This window comes from Eschrichtius robustus, chromosome 9 (assembly GCF_028021215.1).
Source record: "Eschrichtius robustus isolate mEscRob2 chromosome 9, mEscRob2.pri, whole genome shotgun sequence".
Classification (NCBI taxonomy): domain Eukaryota; kingdom Metazoa; phylum Chordata; class Mammalia; order Artiodactyla; family Eschrichtiidae; genus Eschrichtius; species Eschrichtius robustus.
Window position 1 is genome coordinate 117,710,453 of NC_090832.1, and position 18,136 is coordinate 117,728,588.

Here is an 18,136-nt window from a genome sequence, read left to right on the forward strand (position 1 = left end):
TATGTTTAATAGTTATTATCAAAATTATAAAAGTTATGCTATTTTATCAATTATATACTAAAATAATTATATCTAAATTGAGTATGAATATTTTATTACATTCATATTTTTGTTGCAAGTAAGTATGGTGGGTTGATTAATAGAATATAGTATAAAATTCAGTTATGGAAATTAAAAGGATGTGAATGTGCAAGGAATGAAGGGACATTTTGGAATTGCTAAACTGTTAAAAAAAAAAAAAAAAAGAGGCCCGTGTCGGCAGCTGCGGCGGGTCGCACAGCTCCGTCCCATCTCGGGGGGTGGCGGGCGGGGGAGGCGAGGCGCGCGAGCAGAGCGCTGGGCACGATGTCCGACGCGGGCGGCGGAAAGAAGCCACCTGTAGAGCCGCAGGCGGGGCCGGGGCGCGCAGCCAGGGAAAGGGGCCTGCCGGGCTCCTTCCCTCTGGTCCTGAAGAAGCTTATGGAGAACCCCCCGCGCGAGGCGCGCCTAGATAAGGAAAAGGGGAAGGAAAAGCTGGAGGAAGACGAGGCTGCAGCAGCCAGCACCATGGCCGTCTCTGCCTCCCTCATGCCACCCATCTGGGACGAGACCATCCCATATGATGGCGAGTCTTTCCACCTGGAGTACATGGACCTGGATGAGTTCCTGCTGGAGAATGGCATCCCTGCCAGCCCCACCCACCTGGCCCAGAACCTGCTGCTGCCTGTGGCTGAGCTGGAAGGGAAGGGGTCGGCCAGCTCCTGCACGGCGTCCCCGCCATCCTCCTCCCCCGCTGTCTTTCAGCCCTCGGAAACCGTGTCTAGCACAGAATCCTCCCTGGAAAAGGAGAGGGGGACGCCCAGTCCCATCGACCCCAACTGCGTGGCGGTGGATGTGAACTTCAATCCCGACCCTGCCGACCTGGTCCTCCCCAGCGTGCCGGGCCGGGAGCTGTTCAACCCTCGGAAGCACAGGTTTTGCAGAGGAGGACCTGAAGCCCCAGCCCATGATCGAAAAGGCCAAGAAGGTCTTTGTCCCCGATGAGCAGACGGACGAAAAGTACTGGACGAGACGCAAGAAGAACAACGTGGCGGCCAAGCGGTCCCGGGACGCCCGGCGCCTGAAGGAAAGCCAGATCACCATCCGGGCGGCCTTCCTGGAGAAGGAGAACACAGCCCTGTGGACGGAGGTGGGCAAGTGCAAGACCATCGTGTCCAAGTACGAGACCAAGTACGGGCCCTTGTAACCCGTGCCCCCGCCTGGGCGCGCTGCCTCACCTCAGACCTCTGCCTGGGACCCCTGAAACCCACCCCTGCGTGGAGACTTATGACTCGTCGTGGGCGCATGGCGGCGCACCTGCCCCAGGAGCCTTCACGTTCAAGCTTCATTATCACATGGCCAGCACGGCGACTTCGTGGAGGCCAGCCTCCTCCCTGGTGGGATGCGAGAGAATCTACGAGGTGGTGAATCAGCCTAAGTCTCTGTTCTTGGCTGTCTCAGTTGGACCGGAAGGGGACCTCTGGAGCATGGGCTCTTCTTTTCCAGGGTACCCAGGCTTCCCTGACTCTCCCTGCTTCTCCAGTCTGGGCCGTCCATGCCTATCTCTGCAGAATGAGTCATGATGGCTGTCGCCCTTACATCTTCTCAGGTAGCAGGGTGCGTTTCCAGGCAGGGAGGGTCTGTTGTCCTCTCCAGAAAGTCTTAGAGAAAAACATCCGTTCCCATCTTCCTCAAAGGTAAAAAGACACGCCAGCTCCTCTGTAGTGTCCACGTGGGTGCCAGGCCGCAGCAGCTGGGTGTCTGCACAGCCTGGGACGGGCTTTGCGTCTGGGCCTGCAGCAGAAGTGCACTCAACCATTCTTGGCTCCCTCACCCCTTTTCTCTGTGGCTCCGAGGCCTGGAAGGAGGAGGCCCTGGGGAGGGGTTCCCTCTGCGTTCCATCCCCCATTGGGGAGAGACTCCCAGGGTGGTGGTCTCTGAGCCTTGGTCACCGTGCATCTCTCTTCTCCAGGTCACTTGTGGAGGCCGCCTGAGTCAAATCTGTCCCACCAGACTGGGCCTCTGGGCCTGCTGTTTCTTTTCATCCAGTGACCAAGCTCAGATCTTGGATTTAAAAGAAAGAGTCTCCTCGTCTAGGAAGCTTAACTTCCTGGAGCTGGGATGCATCTTCTGCATGGTGTTCAGAAAACCAGTCTCCACAGCCCCTCACGCTGTAGGCGGGGAGCTGGGGCATGTTTCTCGAGAAGCTCCCGCTCCTTCTTGCTCTGCTTTCCCGTGCGGGCCAGGCCCGAGTCCGCTGCCCCTGAAAAGCAGAAGAGGGCTTCCCAGTTCTGGCTTCAGGATCCACCCTGTGCAAGCGGCCTGGAGGGCGTCACCAGGCAGGACACCTGGTCACCTGGTCGCAGCACAACTCTTTTGGAACAGTGGGCTCTGGGGACATTTACGTAGGCTAGAGTCCCCTCGATCTGGGTCCCAGGAGACAGCCACCCATGCAAGCCTGGCTGTGGTGTGGTGCGGAGGGGCCCACCTCCCAGCTGCTCCTTTCTCTTGTGTCCAGCTGGACTCGTCCTTTGGCTCTGCCCGAAAGATTAATTAAGGAGATCCGTGGAAGCGTCTGCTCGCTGCGGTCAGCTGGGGCACCCGGAGATGGGTGTATTTATTTGCTCAGGGCAGGCAGCCTGTGGTAAGGAGGGGTCAGAGGTGACGGGCACACTTTGTCACATTCACCACTGGCTTTATTTAAAGTGGTGGCTCGGAGTCTTGGGCCTTGACCCCTAAAGACTTTCCATAACAGATATTAAGAGCAGGGGAAGCCATCCACTGGCCCTGGACCACACCCCAGGGGAACGCCACGGCCCTCCAGGGACCTGCACACCCGTCTCTCCAGGGGACTTGACAAGGGTCCCTGAGGCCAAGGGATGTCAGCGCCCTCCCTGCAGGCCCCTGACTTTTACTGTGTGGTTCTATGAAAACTATGTTCACACTTTTCACTCTATTGTAACCACAACAGGGCAGTTGCATCCGGCATGTCAGTGTCCTGCCCTGGGCAGCTCGCCCGCCTGGGCACTCTCCCTCTGGTCTGGCCACCCACCAAGAGGGCACTTCTCATTTTGTTATTGGTAGAAGAGCCACCAGCTTAAAAGCTCTTCATTTTCTTTGGCCAGAAGTGTATGCTTTGTGTTTCTTTCAGTTTCTTCCCTTAAGGGATGGACATTTAGTCTCCGGGTGGCGTCCACTTTCCGACCCCAGCGGGTGAGATGATGACCTGATGTCTCTTCTCTTTGTCCCACCTTCTGCCTGTGCAGTGCCCTCCCCTTCTACCCCTCCCCACCCCCACCCCCGCCCCGCCAGCCAGTGGGTGTCTGGTTCTCTCCTTACTTGGGAAGAGTGTGGTGCTGGCTTCTTTTAGAAGAGCCCCTTTGAAAAGAAAAGGGCCCCTTCATGCTGTGCAGCTCTACATCCAGGGCCCTGGGAGCAAAGGGCTGAAAGCCCCTGGTTTTCATGGCAAAGTCCCCCCGCCCAGAGCTCCTTTAACATCTGTTAATTAAGTGCAATAAATTTTTCTAGAAAATGGCAAAGATGACTTCCAGGTGGATATTGCTGTTTTACACTGTTGGGGATGCCAGAACACCACTTGGTTTTATTTTTCTAAGTGCATGTGACGCGACAGAATGTGTGGGGCTCTGCGTCCTCCCCTGGGAGCTGGCATTCCAGCAGGCCTCTCTCTCCTTTACCTTTGCTGGGGAAGGAGGCAAGGCGCAAACCCTTCTTCCCAGCCGGTGAGGGCAGAGGCAGAGTGTAGCCCACTGGCCTTATGTGCGTGTGTGCGTGCGAGTGTGCCGCTGCCGGTGGGCCGGAGTGACGTGGCGGGAGGGAAGCGGGGAATGTATCCTTTTGAAACGAAATTATATATTTTGAGACGAAAAAAAAAAAAAGAGAGAGAGCTTGTTTATCTTCTCAGCGTGCAATGGTGGGTACCAAATTGCTAGAGTATTTTGATTCCATGGACTGTATTTAAAAGGCACAGTATTTTTTAATATGCTAGAACTTACATCCTTTGCAACTGTTTATATGTAAAAAGAAAATGCTTGGATGTCAAATTTAAAACGTGTGAATTGTACATATTTTTTCAAACATGACGACCGATGAGCTAAAACATTGGTTTACAAGCTTAAGCACGCACCAGAATCCCCGGAAGGTGGTTAAAACGCAGGTCGCCGGTCTCCTCCGACATTTCTCACTCACTGGGTCCGGAGTGGAGCTGGGGAATTTGCATTTTTCATCAGTTCCCAGGTGGTGCGAACGCTGCTGGCCCACACCCTGAGGACCGCAGTCCTGCTCTAGAATTACTAGCCTACCTGCAGTTGACTAACCTGGAAACACGGGTATCCCCCTGCTCCTCCTCCTTCTCCCACAGCCTCCAAAACAATCACCACCTAGTCTTTCCCATTTACTCCACCTGCAGATCGGAAGCCAGTGCAACCCCTCCGCATCCCCGGCCCTGGTCCAGCGCAGCCCCGCCCTCACCCGGATCCCCGCCGCAGCCCCGCCCTCACCGGATCCCCGCCGCAGCCCCGCCCCCGCCCGGATCCCCGCCGCAGCCCCGCCCCCACCCGGATCCCCGCCGCAGCCCCGCCCCCGCCCGGATCCCCGCCACAGCCCCGCCCTCACCCGGATCCGCCACAGACCCGCCCTCACCCGGATCCGTCGCAGCCCCGCCCTCACCCGGATCCGTCGCAGCCCCGCCCTCACCTGGATCCCCGCCGCAGCCCCGCCCTCACCTGGATCCGCCACAGCCCCGCCCTCACCCGGATCCGCCGCAGCCCCGCCCCCACCCGGAACCCCGCCGCAGCCCCGCCCTCACCCGGATCTCCGCCGCAGCTCCGCCCTCACCCGGATCCCCGCCGCAGCCCCGCCCTCACCCGGATCCGCCGCAGCCCCGCCCTCACCGGATCCGCCACAGCCCCGCCCTCACCCGGATCCCCGCCGCAGCCCCGCCCTCACCTGGATCTCCCCCGCAGCCCCCTCCCCCCATCTCTCCGCAGCGCAGCCAGAAAGACCTTTCCGAAGCCCAGCCACAATCAGTCACACGCTCGCTCAGCACCTTCCCCAACCCTCCGTTACCCTGAGATGCAAGAGCAAACAAATATCCTCCTGTCTCTTGGTCTCGGCTCATTTTTAGAACTTCATCTTACATCTCCAATCCTCACCACAACTGTAAACTTCAAGTCTACTGGAGTATTTCTTGTTCCTTTAATGTGCTCTGCTCTTTCTCACCTCTGGGATGCAATTTAAACTCTCTGGAAAACTCCTCCGCTCCCCCAACCTTTGTTCACTGTGCTGAGTCCTAATCACCTCCAGATTGGTTGTTCAAGTCACTTCATCCAGAGCTCATCCTGGATTCTTTACAACCAGCTCGAATCCCGCCAAGCGTGCTCTCATGACCCCACTGCTGGCTTCAAGTATCACGCATCACATTTGATGGTACTTGCCTGTTTGCTTGCCTGTCTCTCTCCCTCTAGATTTCAGTTCTCTGGAATCTCTTCTCTTCTTTACCATTGTATCTCTAGTTACAGTGCCTGGAGCACAGTAGATATGCAGCAGATGTTTGTTGAATGAATTCATGTTCCTCCCGTTCGTTCACATCACACCAAGAGCTGAAATGGAAAGCAAAGAGAGTGTAGTCTATGGTCCCAGCGGCTAGCAATAACACAGGAGACTGGGGCAGGAAGACAAACACACAGAGAAAGAAAAGACGGTATGGTTTGCTGTGAGAGTGAGTGACACACAGTGTAAGTGCAACAGAAGTTTCGAGAGAAGGGAGATTGTGCTTGATGGATTGTTTGGAGGAAACTAGATGAAGACCTTGAGTCTTCACATTTTCTTTTCATGACTTTTATAGTTGAGGACAAAGGGCATTTTGTGAGCCTTTGGGCAAAGCAATGAACTATTTATTTAGCATCGATCTTTTCCAAGACTGGGAGCTATCACATGAAGAGAGGCTGAGCAGCCTGCCCTACGAACTTAGTGCAGTGACTTCAAAGCTTGTAATCGCTATTGATTATTATTATTTTTGTATCAGTTCATATCTGGTCACAGGGAATGTAGACAGATACAGAATTTCAGTTTTTGGAAACTGCATGAAGTTTTATTGCAGCAAGGAGGTGACAAATGGTTCCTCCAAAAGCTAGTTTAGTAAATCACTCTAGTTGAAAAAGACATAATATTAGTGTTTTCTTTAAAAGATATTTAAAGGCACACATTTTCATTCAATTCAAGCTTTCTATACTATACAGAGCGAAACTACTCAAAGATTCTGAGAATCATGCATTCTTACATCTACGATAAAGGCAGTTTTAAAAAGCCTTTTTAGGCCTTCCCTGGTGGCGCTGTGGTGAAGAATCCACCTGCCAATGGAGGGGACACGGGTTCGAGCCCTGGTCCGGGAATATCCCACATGCTGCAGAGCAACTAAGCCCGTGCACAACTACTGAGCCTGCGCTCTGGAGCCCACGAGCCACAACTACTGAGCCCACGCGCCACAACTACTGAAGCCCGCACGCCGAGAGCCGGTGCTCCGCAACAAGAGAAGCCACTGCAGTGAGAAGCCTGTGCACTGCAACGGAGAGTAGCCCCTGCTCACTGCAACTAGAGAAAGCCCACATGCAGCAACGAAGATCCAACTCAGCCAAAAATTAATAAATAAATAAAATAATTTTTTTAAAAAAAGCCTTTTTAACAAACATTAAACATTTTAACAAACATTCTAAATGTTGACCTGGCATCTTTATTTGAAAGTTCAAAATTCCTGAAAGTAGTGGTTATTAAAATACTGTATAGCAAAGATGTAAGTGTGTCATGTGTGAGAAGCAATTTTGGTTCTGCTCTCACTCGTCCGTATGACTGTCAGGCAATAGAATTGCTCCTGCCCATGTGTTTGTGTAACAGGGAAGAGCCAATTTTGACTCCACATTAGATCTGTTTCTTCGACTTTAACCTTTGCTTTTCATTGCTTTTGTTATTATAGTCGTACATAATGGCCTGCCTCAGGGAACCCTGCCCCTCTGCGTGAATGTTAAACTAAAGCGCCTTTGTTCAGTTCACACGGAGACAATCTGACCCTGCCCACCTGTGAATGGCTGCAGAAAAGAAGAAATTAACACATCCCCTCCCCGACGCTGGCCAAGCCCGGCGAAACTAATGGCCTTTTTACTTCCTCGCCTCCTCCCCCTCTCTGTCCTATAAAAGAAACTGGCATCCAGACCCCGGTAAGATGGTTTCTTGGGGACCCTAGTCCACCATCTTCTCGGTCTGCTGCCTTTCCGAATAAAGTCGCTATTCCTTGCGTCAACACCTCGTCTCCCGATTTATTGGCCAGTCTTGTGGGGAGCAGAGCGAGCTTGGACTCAGTAACATTTGCATAACTTACTTAAAAATAAGTATTATGCATGTTTAACATATACTGCTGCAGTTGCCCTGATTATTTCTGTAAAGAAAGTATCCAGGAAAAAATTAAGGCTCCAAATAAAATCTTTCAGGGAGAAAAGTGAATTGCTAAGAATAGGGCAGGAACAGCTGAGAGTGTGACTTGGAGACACAGGAGCAGGGACGTAGCAGACTAGGAAGCTCTTCTGGAGAAATGATCTGAGGCAGCATAGTAAGGAGGTGTATGTATGAATGTTCGTGGAAGGCTGTTCTGAACATAAAGGGCAACGGAACACAGGGGTGGGTTTTGTGGAGTGGGCGAGGGAGGCAAAGCCTGCAGTCAAGAGGATGGGCTTGGGCAGAGCAGTGCGTGAGCCTCGTGTAGGAGGCTGGAGGGCCATAAACGCACACACATGCCACACGAGTCAGGTCTGTGTGAAGCTGGGAAGGCCGAGAAAAGGCAGCAGATAGGCATGTAGCAAACAAGGGCAGAACTGCCGGAGCAGGTGATGTGTGGCTGGAGAGGAAGGGGCAGAGGCGAACGGTGAGGATGAGGGAGGGAACACGTCACGATACTGACCATGCATGAACGTGAAGCGTGCACAGTGATTTCATAAGATCGATGCTGTATGTTCTTTAGAGAAAGTAGCTATAGGGGTTCCAGAAGGGTGATCAACTCATTTTTCATGCTGAAGAAAACCCACAAAATTCACAAATGAGAAACATGAGCATTAGTTTTTAATGCCACTGATAGGTTGGATGAGATTGGGGGCGTTATTAAACACCCACACCAAACCATATCAAAGGGAAAGAGGATTTCATACCGATGAATAGGGAAAGTATGGTTCCATATACCACACAATAATTTTGGAGTATGTAAAATTTATTAATTGGACTGACCCTGTTAAAATGATAATTATTGTACATATCTGTGCAGCACACATCTAGGTTTATAAAATACAGCATAAGAGTATTAAATTTGCTGAGTGCATTCTACTAATAACGAATAATGTAAATTAGCACGCTTCACAGCCTCGACTCAAGGATCATATACAGATATGAGTGAATAAGCAGAGAAGTAAATATTAGCTTCTTCCACCAATTTATTTGTTTCTGAGGCTTAAAATATTGAATACGTTTTCATTTTTCTACTACGCTTTATAAGGAAGTTAGTTTCAGAGCCTAAGGGATTGAAAAAAAAAATATTGACTTAGAACTATTTTTTCCTGGGAAACATATGTTGTAATTTACAAAAGGAATATTTGTTGTGTTTTTTTTTTTTTACAATGTTGCAAGAGCTTGCATTCAGCTGGTAGTGCTTAGCTGTCATTTTGGGGCTTCATAGCATGCTGATAATTTTGGCAAAATTCGTGGGAACTGTCCAAATGAGACAGACTTTACTGAGAGCATCATGAATTCTTGAAGCACTTGTTGGGAGGGAGTTAAATGGTTTAAATCCCTTCCGTTAGCTCTTCTCACAGCAGACCCAGATGCTGAGGTGAACTCCTGGTTAATGACCTTCTTCAAGGTCACCGAATAAATCAGTTTCAGCCCTGGGGCTGGACTTCTAACCTCAAGAGTCCTTATATGTAGCCTGTCTCCTGAGCTGAGTTGCCATTAATAGACTCGTTAGATACTTTGGGTTTTCAAATGTGGTTTAAAAATTCCATGTGATTAAACCACGAGAAAAGATAACACATGTGCAATTTACACACTTTGCAACATTGTTTAGTGCTAAGTAAAAATCTAGACGCCCTCATATCCAGACAAATCCAGCTTTAGAAATGCTTTGTTTTGGCCAACAATCTGTTGAAAACTTTGGTTTTCAACTTTTGGTTTTCTAATTTTATCAACATTGAAAAATTAGAAGTTTCGTGTAGCTGGCTTTCTGGTTTCTTTTTTAAATTTTAAAGATCTGATCTAATGCATAGTATGGTGAATATAGACAACAATATTGTACTATAATCATCAAACTTGCCATTCCCAGTTTTTCACTCTCCTAATTGTACTGTACATCTGCATCCATCAATCTGTATTTTTTAGGACTGGTTCCTATAAAGTGGAATTTGGGGAACACAATTCGTGCGCACTTTTAGGTGTTGGCTGCAGTTTCCACTATCTGTGTCTCTTCATCAAGTTTGCCCCTTGTTTGGGAAAGCAGGGGCTCCCGAGAGCCCGGAGCTCCACCTGAGGCAGGGAGATGGCCGAGTGGGCGGTGGAGGCCGTCAGGGTGCCTAAGAGTGACCCGCGGAGCAGGGAGGGCCACCCCAGTCCCCTGGCCCAGGTTTCCCGCCACACCCCCCTGCTCCATTCCCCGGAGCTCATCTCAGCCCGGCCCGTCCAGTGACACACCCAGTCCTGGAGGCGGCACAGCCCCTGAGCACCCCTCGGGCTCCCCCAGCAGTGACCCCTGGCTCGGCCCCTGCGCCAGCCCCCAGCCCTGGCACCCCTCACATTCAGCTTCTGCGTGGGGTGGGGTTCGGCTTCCCGCCCAAGACGCCAGGTGAGGAGAAGGGGGGCGCCCTCACCTCCCTCAAGGTAAGGACAGAGGGCGCTCTATCTGTGGCTGCGGGTCGGAGACCTCTCTCTCGTCGGCCAAGAGACGGGTCCCCATACACAGAACACAGACCTTCACAGGGAGGACACTCAGGGCTCCCCTGAGGGTAAGAGGGGGGACGCGCCGGATGGAACCGGGGTGGAGAGCAGTGAGGACCACGGGGCGGGGTCCCCACGGCGCGGGCAGTGCCGTCACGGTTACGGGCTCAGGCTCGGTGTTGGTTTGTACGAAGGGGCCTGGAGTCTTCCCAGTGTCGTTTCCATTAAAGACTAACATCTTCTCCAGAAACTGACTTTCAATATCGACCCGCGAGAAGACACTGCCCCCCGCCCCCGGTGGCTGCGGGACCCTGAGATGCAGTCTCGGGGCAAGTGCACAGGGGAGGTGGGAGGTGCCCCAGGGAGCTCAGCGCAGCTCACTGTGGCTGCTTGGAAGGAGGAAGCCCCTTTCCCGGGCGTCCCGGCCTGTGGTCCGAGGAGGAGACGGCACTATGCACGGCGCTCCGGGGTCAGCCCTGCACACTCGGAACCTTATCATCCTCAGGCACAGGCTCGTGTCCAGCTCCAGGGATGCCCGGGTCTGATGGCGTGAGCCCCAGTGCTGTTCCCCACCACCGGCCAAGGGACAACTCCCCGCAGTGGGAGTGTGAAAACGCCTTCCTGGAGAATCATCTGAGTCTGAGGGAGCTGGGCCCTCAGCAGAGGGAGCAGAGTGGGCGGGGCGGGGGGGGCCCAGGGCAGCAGTGGGCTTGCAGGGAGGTCATTATCAGCGGGTACAGCTACGGATGATCCAGTCCTTGCCTGGGTCTCTTTTCCAGACATGAATCGTCTCATTGAATCTCTTAACAACTCCAGGAAGAAGGTAGAAACACTGTCCCTGTTGACGGACGAGGAAATGGAGCTGAAAGAAACTGCCCCCTTTTCTGCCCCGCAGACTGGCCAAGGCAGGATATGAACCCAGTGTTCAGTAGACGCCTGCAGGGCCCACCTGACAAGCAGGCTAGGACCAGATGCCGCAGAGGGACCTCTCAGCTCCGAGGATACAGGAACCTTTATTCCTGGAGCTCATAGAGAAACCATCTGCTGCCCAGATATCGGGTGATCCTGGGCCTGGGAGGGCCCCCAGTGGCCAGGGCAGGCCACTCCTGGCCAAGGAGTCCAGCCCCAGGCGTAGGTGGTGACATGCCCCAGAGCTCAGTGAGTTCTCGAGGCCTGGGGATCCGACCTCTGGAAGAATCCATGGGCGAGCAGTGCGGAAGGAGCACAGGGTCCGAAGGCAGAGAGACTGCAGTCTGGTCCCTGCTCAGCCTCTTCTTAGCTGGGTGAGCCCAGCAAGGCTGTGAGCCTAAGTGGCCCCATCTCTAAAATGGAGAAAACAACTGGCGCTGCTTAATGGGTTTTGGGAGAATTACTGGAGAAATGCCCTGCGTAATTCTCGTCTGGTGCCAGGGGTACCTTAAGAGCCAGACGCAAAGCAGTCATGTTGGCGACCCCTCATCCAATGTATCTGTTTTAATTTTTCTTGACTTGATGTCATGTTTAAGACACTGACGCCAAATCCAAAGTCGTGAAGATCTGCTCCTATGTCGTCTTCTATAAGTTTATAGTTTTAGCTCCTAAATTTAGGCCTTTGATCCATTTTGGATGAGTTTATTTATTTGGCTGTGCTGGGTCTTAGCTGCGGCACTCAGGATCTTTGTTGCTGCGTGTGGGATTCTTAGTCGTGGCATGTGGCATCTAGTTCCCTGACCAGGGATCCAACCCAGTCCCCCTGCATTGAGAGCGCAGAGTCTTAGCCACGAGTTTTAAAATTTTATGTCAGGCAAGTTTCCACCGTCAATCAGACACATAATTCTATGTGTAAGAAGGGGCATCGCCCATTCAGTGCGTTACCTTTAGTTGTTATTTGTAAGGAGTTTTCATTAGATTCCAAAGGATTGAAGAATAAAAGGAAATTAAGTAATTCTTAAAGAAATCCTCTAAGGATATAAAACATGTTCTGAGGAAGATTAACTAGGGACTGTGTGACTGTCACAAATAGCCACGCACTGCCCTCTGATGGTCACATGAGAAACGGCAGGAGTGCCCAGGGTTCCCTGCTTCTGTGGCAACAGAAGCCACATCTAAACTCAGACATCTTCACAGGACTGCAGGTAGATAAAACCAAATTTGTAAAAAAAGAAAGCTGGAGTAGCAATTCTCATATCAGACAAAATAGACTTTAAAATAAAGACTATTACAAGAGACAAAGAAGGACACTACATCATGACCAAGGGATGAATTCAAGAAGATATAACAATTGTGTATATTTATACACCCAACATAGGAGCACCTCAATACATAAGGCAAATGCTAACAGCCATAAAAGGGGAAATCGACAGTAACACAATGATAGTAGGGGACTTTGACACCCCACTTTCACTAATGGACAGATCATCCAAAATGAAAACAGATAAGGAAACACAAGCTTTAAATAATACATTAAACAGACGGACTTAATTGATACTTATAGGACATTCCATCCAAAAACAACAGAATACACTTCCTTCTCAAGTGCTCATGGAACATTCTCCAGGACACATCATATCTTGGGTCACAATCAAGCCTTGGTAAATTTAAGAAAACTGAAATTGTATCGACTATCTTTTCCGACCACAATGCTATGAGACTAGATATCAATTACAGGAAAAAATCTGGAAAAATACAAACACATGGAGGCTAAACAATACACTACTTAATAACCAAGAGATCACTGAAGAAATCAAAGAGGAAACCAAAAAAATACCTAGAAACAAATGACAATGAAAACACGATGGTCCAAAACCTATGGGATGCAGCAAAAGCAGTTCTAAGAGGGAAGCTTATAGCAATACAATCCTACCTCATGAAACAAGAAACATCTCAAATAAACAACCTAACCTTACACCTAAAGCAATTAGAGAAAGAAGAACAAAAAACCCCCAAAGTTAGCAGAAGGAAAGAAATCATAAAGATCAGATCAGAAATAAATGAAAAAGAAATGAAGGAAACAATAGCAAAGATCAATAAAACTAAAAGCTGGTTCTCTGAGAAGATCAATGAAATAGATAAACCACTAGCCAGTCTCATCAAGAAAAAAAGGGAGAAGACTCAAATCAATAGAATTAGAAATGAAAAAGGAGAAATAATAACTGACACTGCAGAAATACAAAGTATCATGAGAGATTACTACAAGCAACTATATTCCAAAAAAAATGGACAACATGGATGAAATGGACAAATTCTTAGAATTCTTAGGAAAGCAGAACCTTCTGAGACTGAACCAGGAAGAAATAGAAAATATAAACAATCACAAGCACTGAAATTGAAACTGTGATTAAAAATCTTCCAACAAACAGAAGCCCAGGACCAGATGGCTTCACAGGTGAATTCTATCAAACATTTAGAGAAGAGCTAACACCTATCCTTCTCAAACTCTTCCAAAATACAGCAGAGGGAGGGACACTCCCAAACTCTTTATACGAGGCCACCATCACCCTGATACCAAAACCAGACAAAGATGTCACAAAGAAAGGAAACTACAGGCCAATATCACTGTTGAACATAGATGCAAAAATCCTCAACAAAATACTAGCAAACAAAATCCACCAGCACATTAAAAGGCTCATACACCGTGATCAAGTGGGGTTTATCCCAGGAATGCAAGGATTCTTCAGTATAGGCAAATCAATCAATGTGATAAACCATATTAACAAAATGAAGGAGAAAAACCATGATCATCTCAATAGATGCAGAAAAAGGTTTTGACAAAATTCAACACCCATTTATGATAAAAACCCTCCAGAAAGTAGGCACAGAAGGAACTCACCTCAACATAATAAAGGCTATATATGACAAACCCACAGCCAACATCGTTCTCAATGGTGCAAAACCAAAACCGTTTCCTCTAAGATCAGGAAGAAGACAAGGTTGTCCACTCTCACCACTATTATTCAACATGGTTTTGGAAGTTTTAGCCACAGCAATCAGAGAAGAAAAAGAAATAAAAGGAATCCAAATCGGAAAAGAAGAAGTAAAGCTGTCACTGTTTGCAGGTGACATGATACTATACATAAAGAATCCTAAAGATGCTACCAGAAACCTACTAGAGCTTATCAATGAATTTGGTAAAGCAGCAGTATACAAAATTAATGCGCAGAAATCTCTTGCATTTCCTATACACTAATGATGAAAAATCTGAAAGAGAAATTAAGGAAACACTCCCATTTACCACTGCAACAAAAAGAATAAAATACCTAGGAATAAACCTACCTAAGGAGACAAAAGACCTGTATGCAGAACACTATAAGACACTGATGAAAGAAATTAAAGATGATACAAACAGATGGAGGGATATACCATGTTCTTGGATTGGAAGAATCAACATTGTGAAAATGACTATACTACCCAAAGCAATCTACAGATTCAGTGCAATCCCTATCAAACTACCAATGGCATTCTTCACAGAACTAGAACAAAAATTTTCACAATTTGTATGGAAACACAAAAGACCCCGAATAGCCAAAGCAATCTTGAGAAAGAAAAACGGAGCTGGAGGAATCAAGCTCCCAGACTTCAGTCTATACTACAAAGCTACAGTATTCAAGACAGTATGGTACTGGCAGAAAAACAGAAATATAGATCAGTGGAACAGGACAGAAAGCTCAGAGGTAAACCCATGCACATATGGTCAGCTTATTTTTGATAAAGGAGGCAAGAATATACAGTGGAGAGAAGACAGCCTCTTCAATAAGTGGTGCTGGGAAAACTGGACAGCTACATGTAAAAGAATGAGAATAGAACACTCCCTAACACCGTACACAAGAATAACTCAAAATGGATTAGAGACCTAAATGTAAAGCCAGACACTATAAAACTCTTAGAGGAAAACATAGCCAGAACACTCGATGACATGAATCACAGCAAGATCCTTTTTGACCCACCTCCTAGAGAAATGGAAATAAAAACAAAAATAAACAAATGTGACCTAATGAAACTTAAAAGCTTTTGCACAGCAAAGAAAAACATAAACAAGACGAAAAGACAACCCTCAGAATGGGAGAAAATATTTGCAAATGAAGCAACTGATAAAGGATGAATCTCCAAAATTTACAAGCAGCTCATGCAGCTCAACATCAGAAAAACAACCCAATCCAAAAATGGTCAGAAGACCTAAAGAGACAGTTCTCCAAAGAAGATATACAGATTGCCAACAAACAGATGAAAGGATGCTGAACATCACTAATCATTAGAGAAATGCAAATCAAAAGTACAATGAGGTATCACCTCACACCAATCAGAATGGCCATCATCAAAAAATCTACAAACAATAAATGCTGGAGAGGGTGTGGAGAAAAGGAACCCTCTTGCACTGTTGGTGGGAATGTAAATTGATACAGCCACTATGGAGAACAGTATGGAGGTTCCTTAAAAAACTAAAAATGGAACTACCATATGACCCAGCAATCCCACTACTGGGCATATACCCTGAGAAAACCATAATTTAAAAAGAGTCATGTAACACAATGTTCATTGCAGCTCTACGTACAATAGCCAGGACATGGAAGCCACCTAAGTGCACATCGACAGATGAATGGATAAAGAAGATGTGGCACATATATACAATGGAATATTACTCAGCCATACAAAGAAACGAAATTGAGTTATTTGTAGTGCAGTGGATGGACCTAGAGTCTGTCATACAGAGTGAAGTAAGTCAGAAAGAGAAAAAGAATACCGTATGCTAACACATATATATGGAATCTTAAAAAAAAAAAAAAAAAAGGGTTCTGAAGAACCTAGGGGCAGGACAGGAATAAAGACGCAGACATAGAGAATGGACTTGAGGACACGGGGAAGCGGAAGGGTAAGGTGGGACGAAGTGAGAGAGTAGCATGGACATATATACACTACCAAATGTAAAATGGATAGCTAGTAGGAAGCAGCCGCATAGCACTGCTATGCCGCAGTGCTATAGCATAGCCGCATAGGAAGATCATCTTGGTGCTTTGTGACCACCTAGAGGGATGGGATAGGGAGGGTGGGAGGCAGATGCAAGAGGGAGGAGACGTGAGGATGTATGTATATATATGTAGCTGATTCACTTTGTTATAAAGCAGAAACTAACACACCACTGTAAAGCAATTATACGCCAATAAAGATGTTAAAAAACTTCTTTTAAAAAATGTAGAATTCAATATTTTATACTTTCATAAAATCAAATATAACCTTGAGTTGAAAATTTTTGTATGGCTCTTAAGGACTCTAGCATTAAAAGTTCATATTTTACTGTCTTTATTTAAACAAATAAAAATAAATTTTGTCTCCTATAATGTTGCTATATTAAGGTCAGTCTTTAAAACATTTAAAGCTTGTTCAGATGTTGTCATAGCAGTGAAAAAGATGCTGTTAACACAGTAAATTTGTTTCTATGATAAAAGACAAGCTGATATGTCTTTCCCAATAGCCCTTTAATTTTGTGGTTATCAAATAGTATTTGGTACTTTTCTTTTTTTTAATATTTATCTATTTTATTTATTTATTTTTGGCTGCATCGGGTCTCAGTTGCGGCCCACGCGATCTTCGTTGCGGCGTGCAGGCTCTTGTGGTGAGCAGGCTCTTTTGTTGTGATGCGCGGGCCTCTCTCTAGTTATGGCGTGGGCTCCAGAGCGCGAGGGCTCTTCGTTGCAGTGTGCGGGCCCCAGAGCGCATGGGCTCTGTAGTTTGTGGCATGCAGGCTCTCTAGTTGAGGCCCGCAGGCTCAGTAGTTGTGGCGTACAGGCTTAGTTGCCCTGTATGTGGGATCCCAGTTCCCCAACAAGAGATTGGACCTGCATCCCCTGCATTGGAAGGCAGATTCTTAACCACCGGACTACCAGGTAAGTCCCTTGGTACTTTTCTTATACTTAACCTACTTTGAAATGAAACAGTAAAAGGATTTCATGGGACCAAAATACACAACGGCTGTTTCTTACATTTTAGCGTAGCACTCCATGCTAAAATAAATCCTAGGTCAATTGATTTCCATGAAAGTTTCTTTGACTAATCATGTTCCCCTACCTTCCCTTATAGTTTTGTGTACAGTGTTCTGTTCCCTATATGATAATTACTCATATTAACATTTAGTATTTATATTTGTGTATAATTAGTTAGGCCCTCATCACCTAATCCTACATTATTCATTTATGCAATAATAATTTCCTGGTATTACTGATAGGAAGAGTGACAGGAGAAAAGAAAGGAAGAAAGGTAAAAGCAGAAATTAACAAATTTGAAAATACAGTGTTCAGTGAAAACCAACAGCTGATTCTTTAGTAAGAACACTGTATGTCAAATATGAATTCACAAGTGTGACTATATTTTCCTAAATTAGTAAAATTAACTCAGGTAGTTAAGCTGAATAAGTAAAACAGAAGAAACAGGAAAAGTAATCAAGGGCTTTCAAGAGGGTAAATCTGGCATACCCTCTGGAAATAAAAGGTGAGAAGTTGAAAAACTCTTCAACTCATAAAGCTAAGATAACTGATACCAAAACTGAAAAACAGCATTAAATCAAGCCAACCACTGAGATCCAATAAAAACTGTGAACCCTGCAGCTCAGGTGAGCTTCCCTGGTCGGCAATATTCCCTGTGTATTGTTGTTATACATTGATGCCAAGAGATAAAATGTATCCATGGCTCCCCAGGGAAAAAAGAATGCCTGTGTTTGGTACCATCATGGACTCTGCTTTATGTGCTTTTTCCCTTAGCTAATTTTAACCTTATATCCTTACCCTGTAATAAACTGTAACCATGAATATACTGGTTTCAGTTGAGTTTTGTCTTTCTAGTGAATTATCAAACCTGAGAATGATTTGGAGAATCTCCTGAAACTGCAACTGATGTCAGAAGTGAGAGTAGTCTTGTGGGTAGTGTTTTCCCCCTAACTATACAGTTGTTTAAACTGACATAACACTCGTAAGTGACTCCCCTCCCCTTGAGCATGGGTGGGACCAGTCACTTGCTTCCAACCAATTATATGGTAAAGGTTATGGGATGTACATGATCACGTGTATGCAATTATGTTAAATAAGACTGTTGCACCCTCTTGCTGGAGTCTCTCCCTCTCTCCCAGCTTTGAAGTGCTGCCATGTTATGGGCTGCCAATGCTGGGAGTTTA

The 18,136-nt window shown here is 47.2% G+C and overlaps 2 protein-coding genes across 3 annotated transcripts in view; one reads left to right on the plus strand and one right to left on the minus strand.

Annotated features, from left to right (window-relative positions):
- The first annotated feature begins 345 nt into the window (after window positions 1–345).
- LOC137769387 (thyrotroph embryonic factor-like) lies at window positions 346–1,274 on the plus strand. The gene is given in 2 exon segments (XM_068551220.1): window positions 346–954; window positions 956–1,274. Coding segments are annotated over 2 exon segments (879 nt in total). The 3' UTR covers window positions 1,226–1,274.
- Window positions 1,275–5,066: 3,792 nt separating this feature from the next.
- The window catches only part of CGAS (cyclic GMP-AMP synthase), a 33,476-nt gene continuing 20,406 nt past the window's right edge, over window positions 5,067–18,136 (minus strand). Inside the window, exon 5 of one of the 2 annotated variants that reach the window (XM_068551609.1) lies at window positions 5,067–5,636. In XM_068551609.1, coding sequence (XP_068407710.1) covers window positions 5,546–5,636 — 91 coding nt within the window. In that variant the 3' untranslated portion in view covers window positions 5,067–5,545. The remainder of the gene's footprint in view (window positions 5,637–18,136) is intronic. The other variant, XR_011075015.1, reaches the window with a different exon arrangement.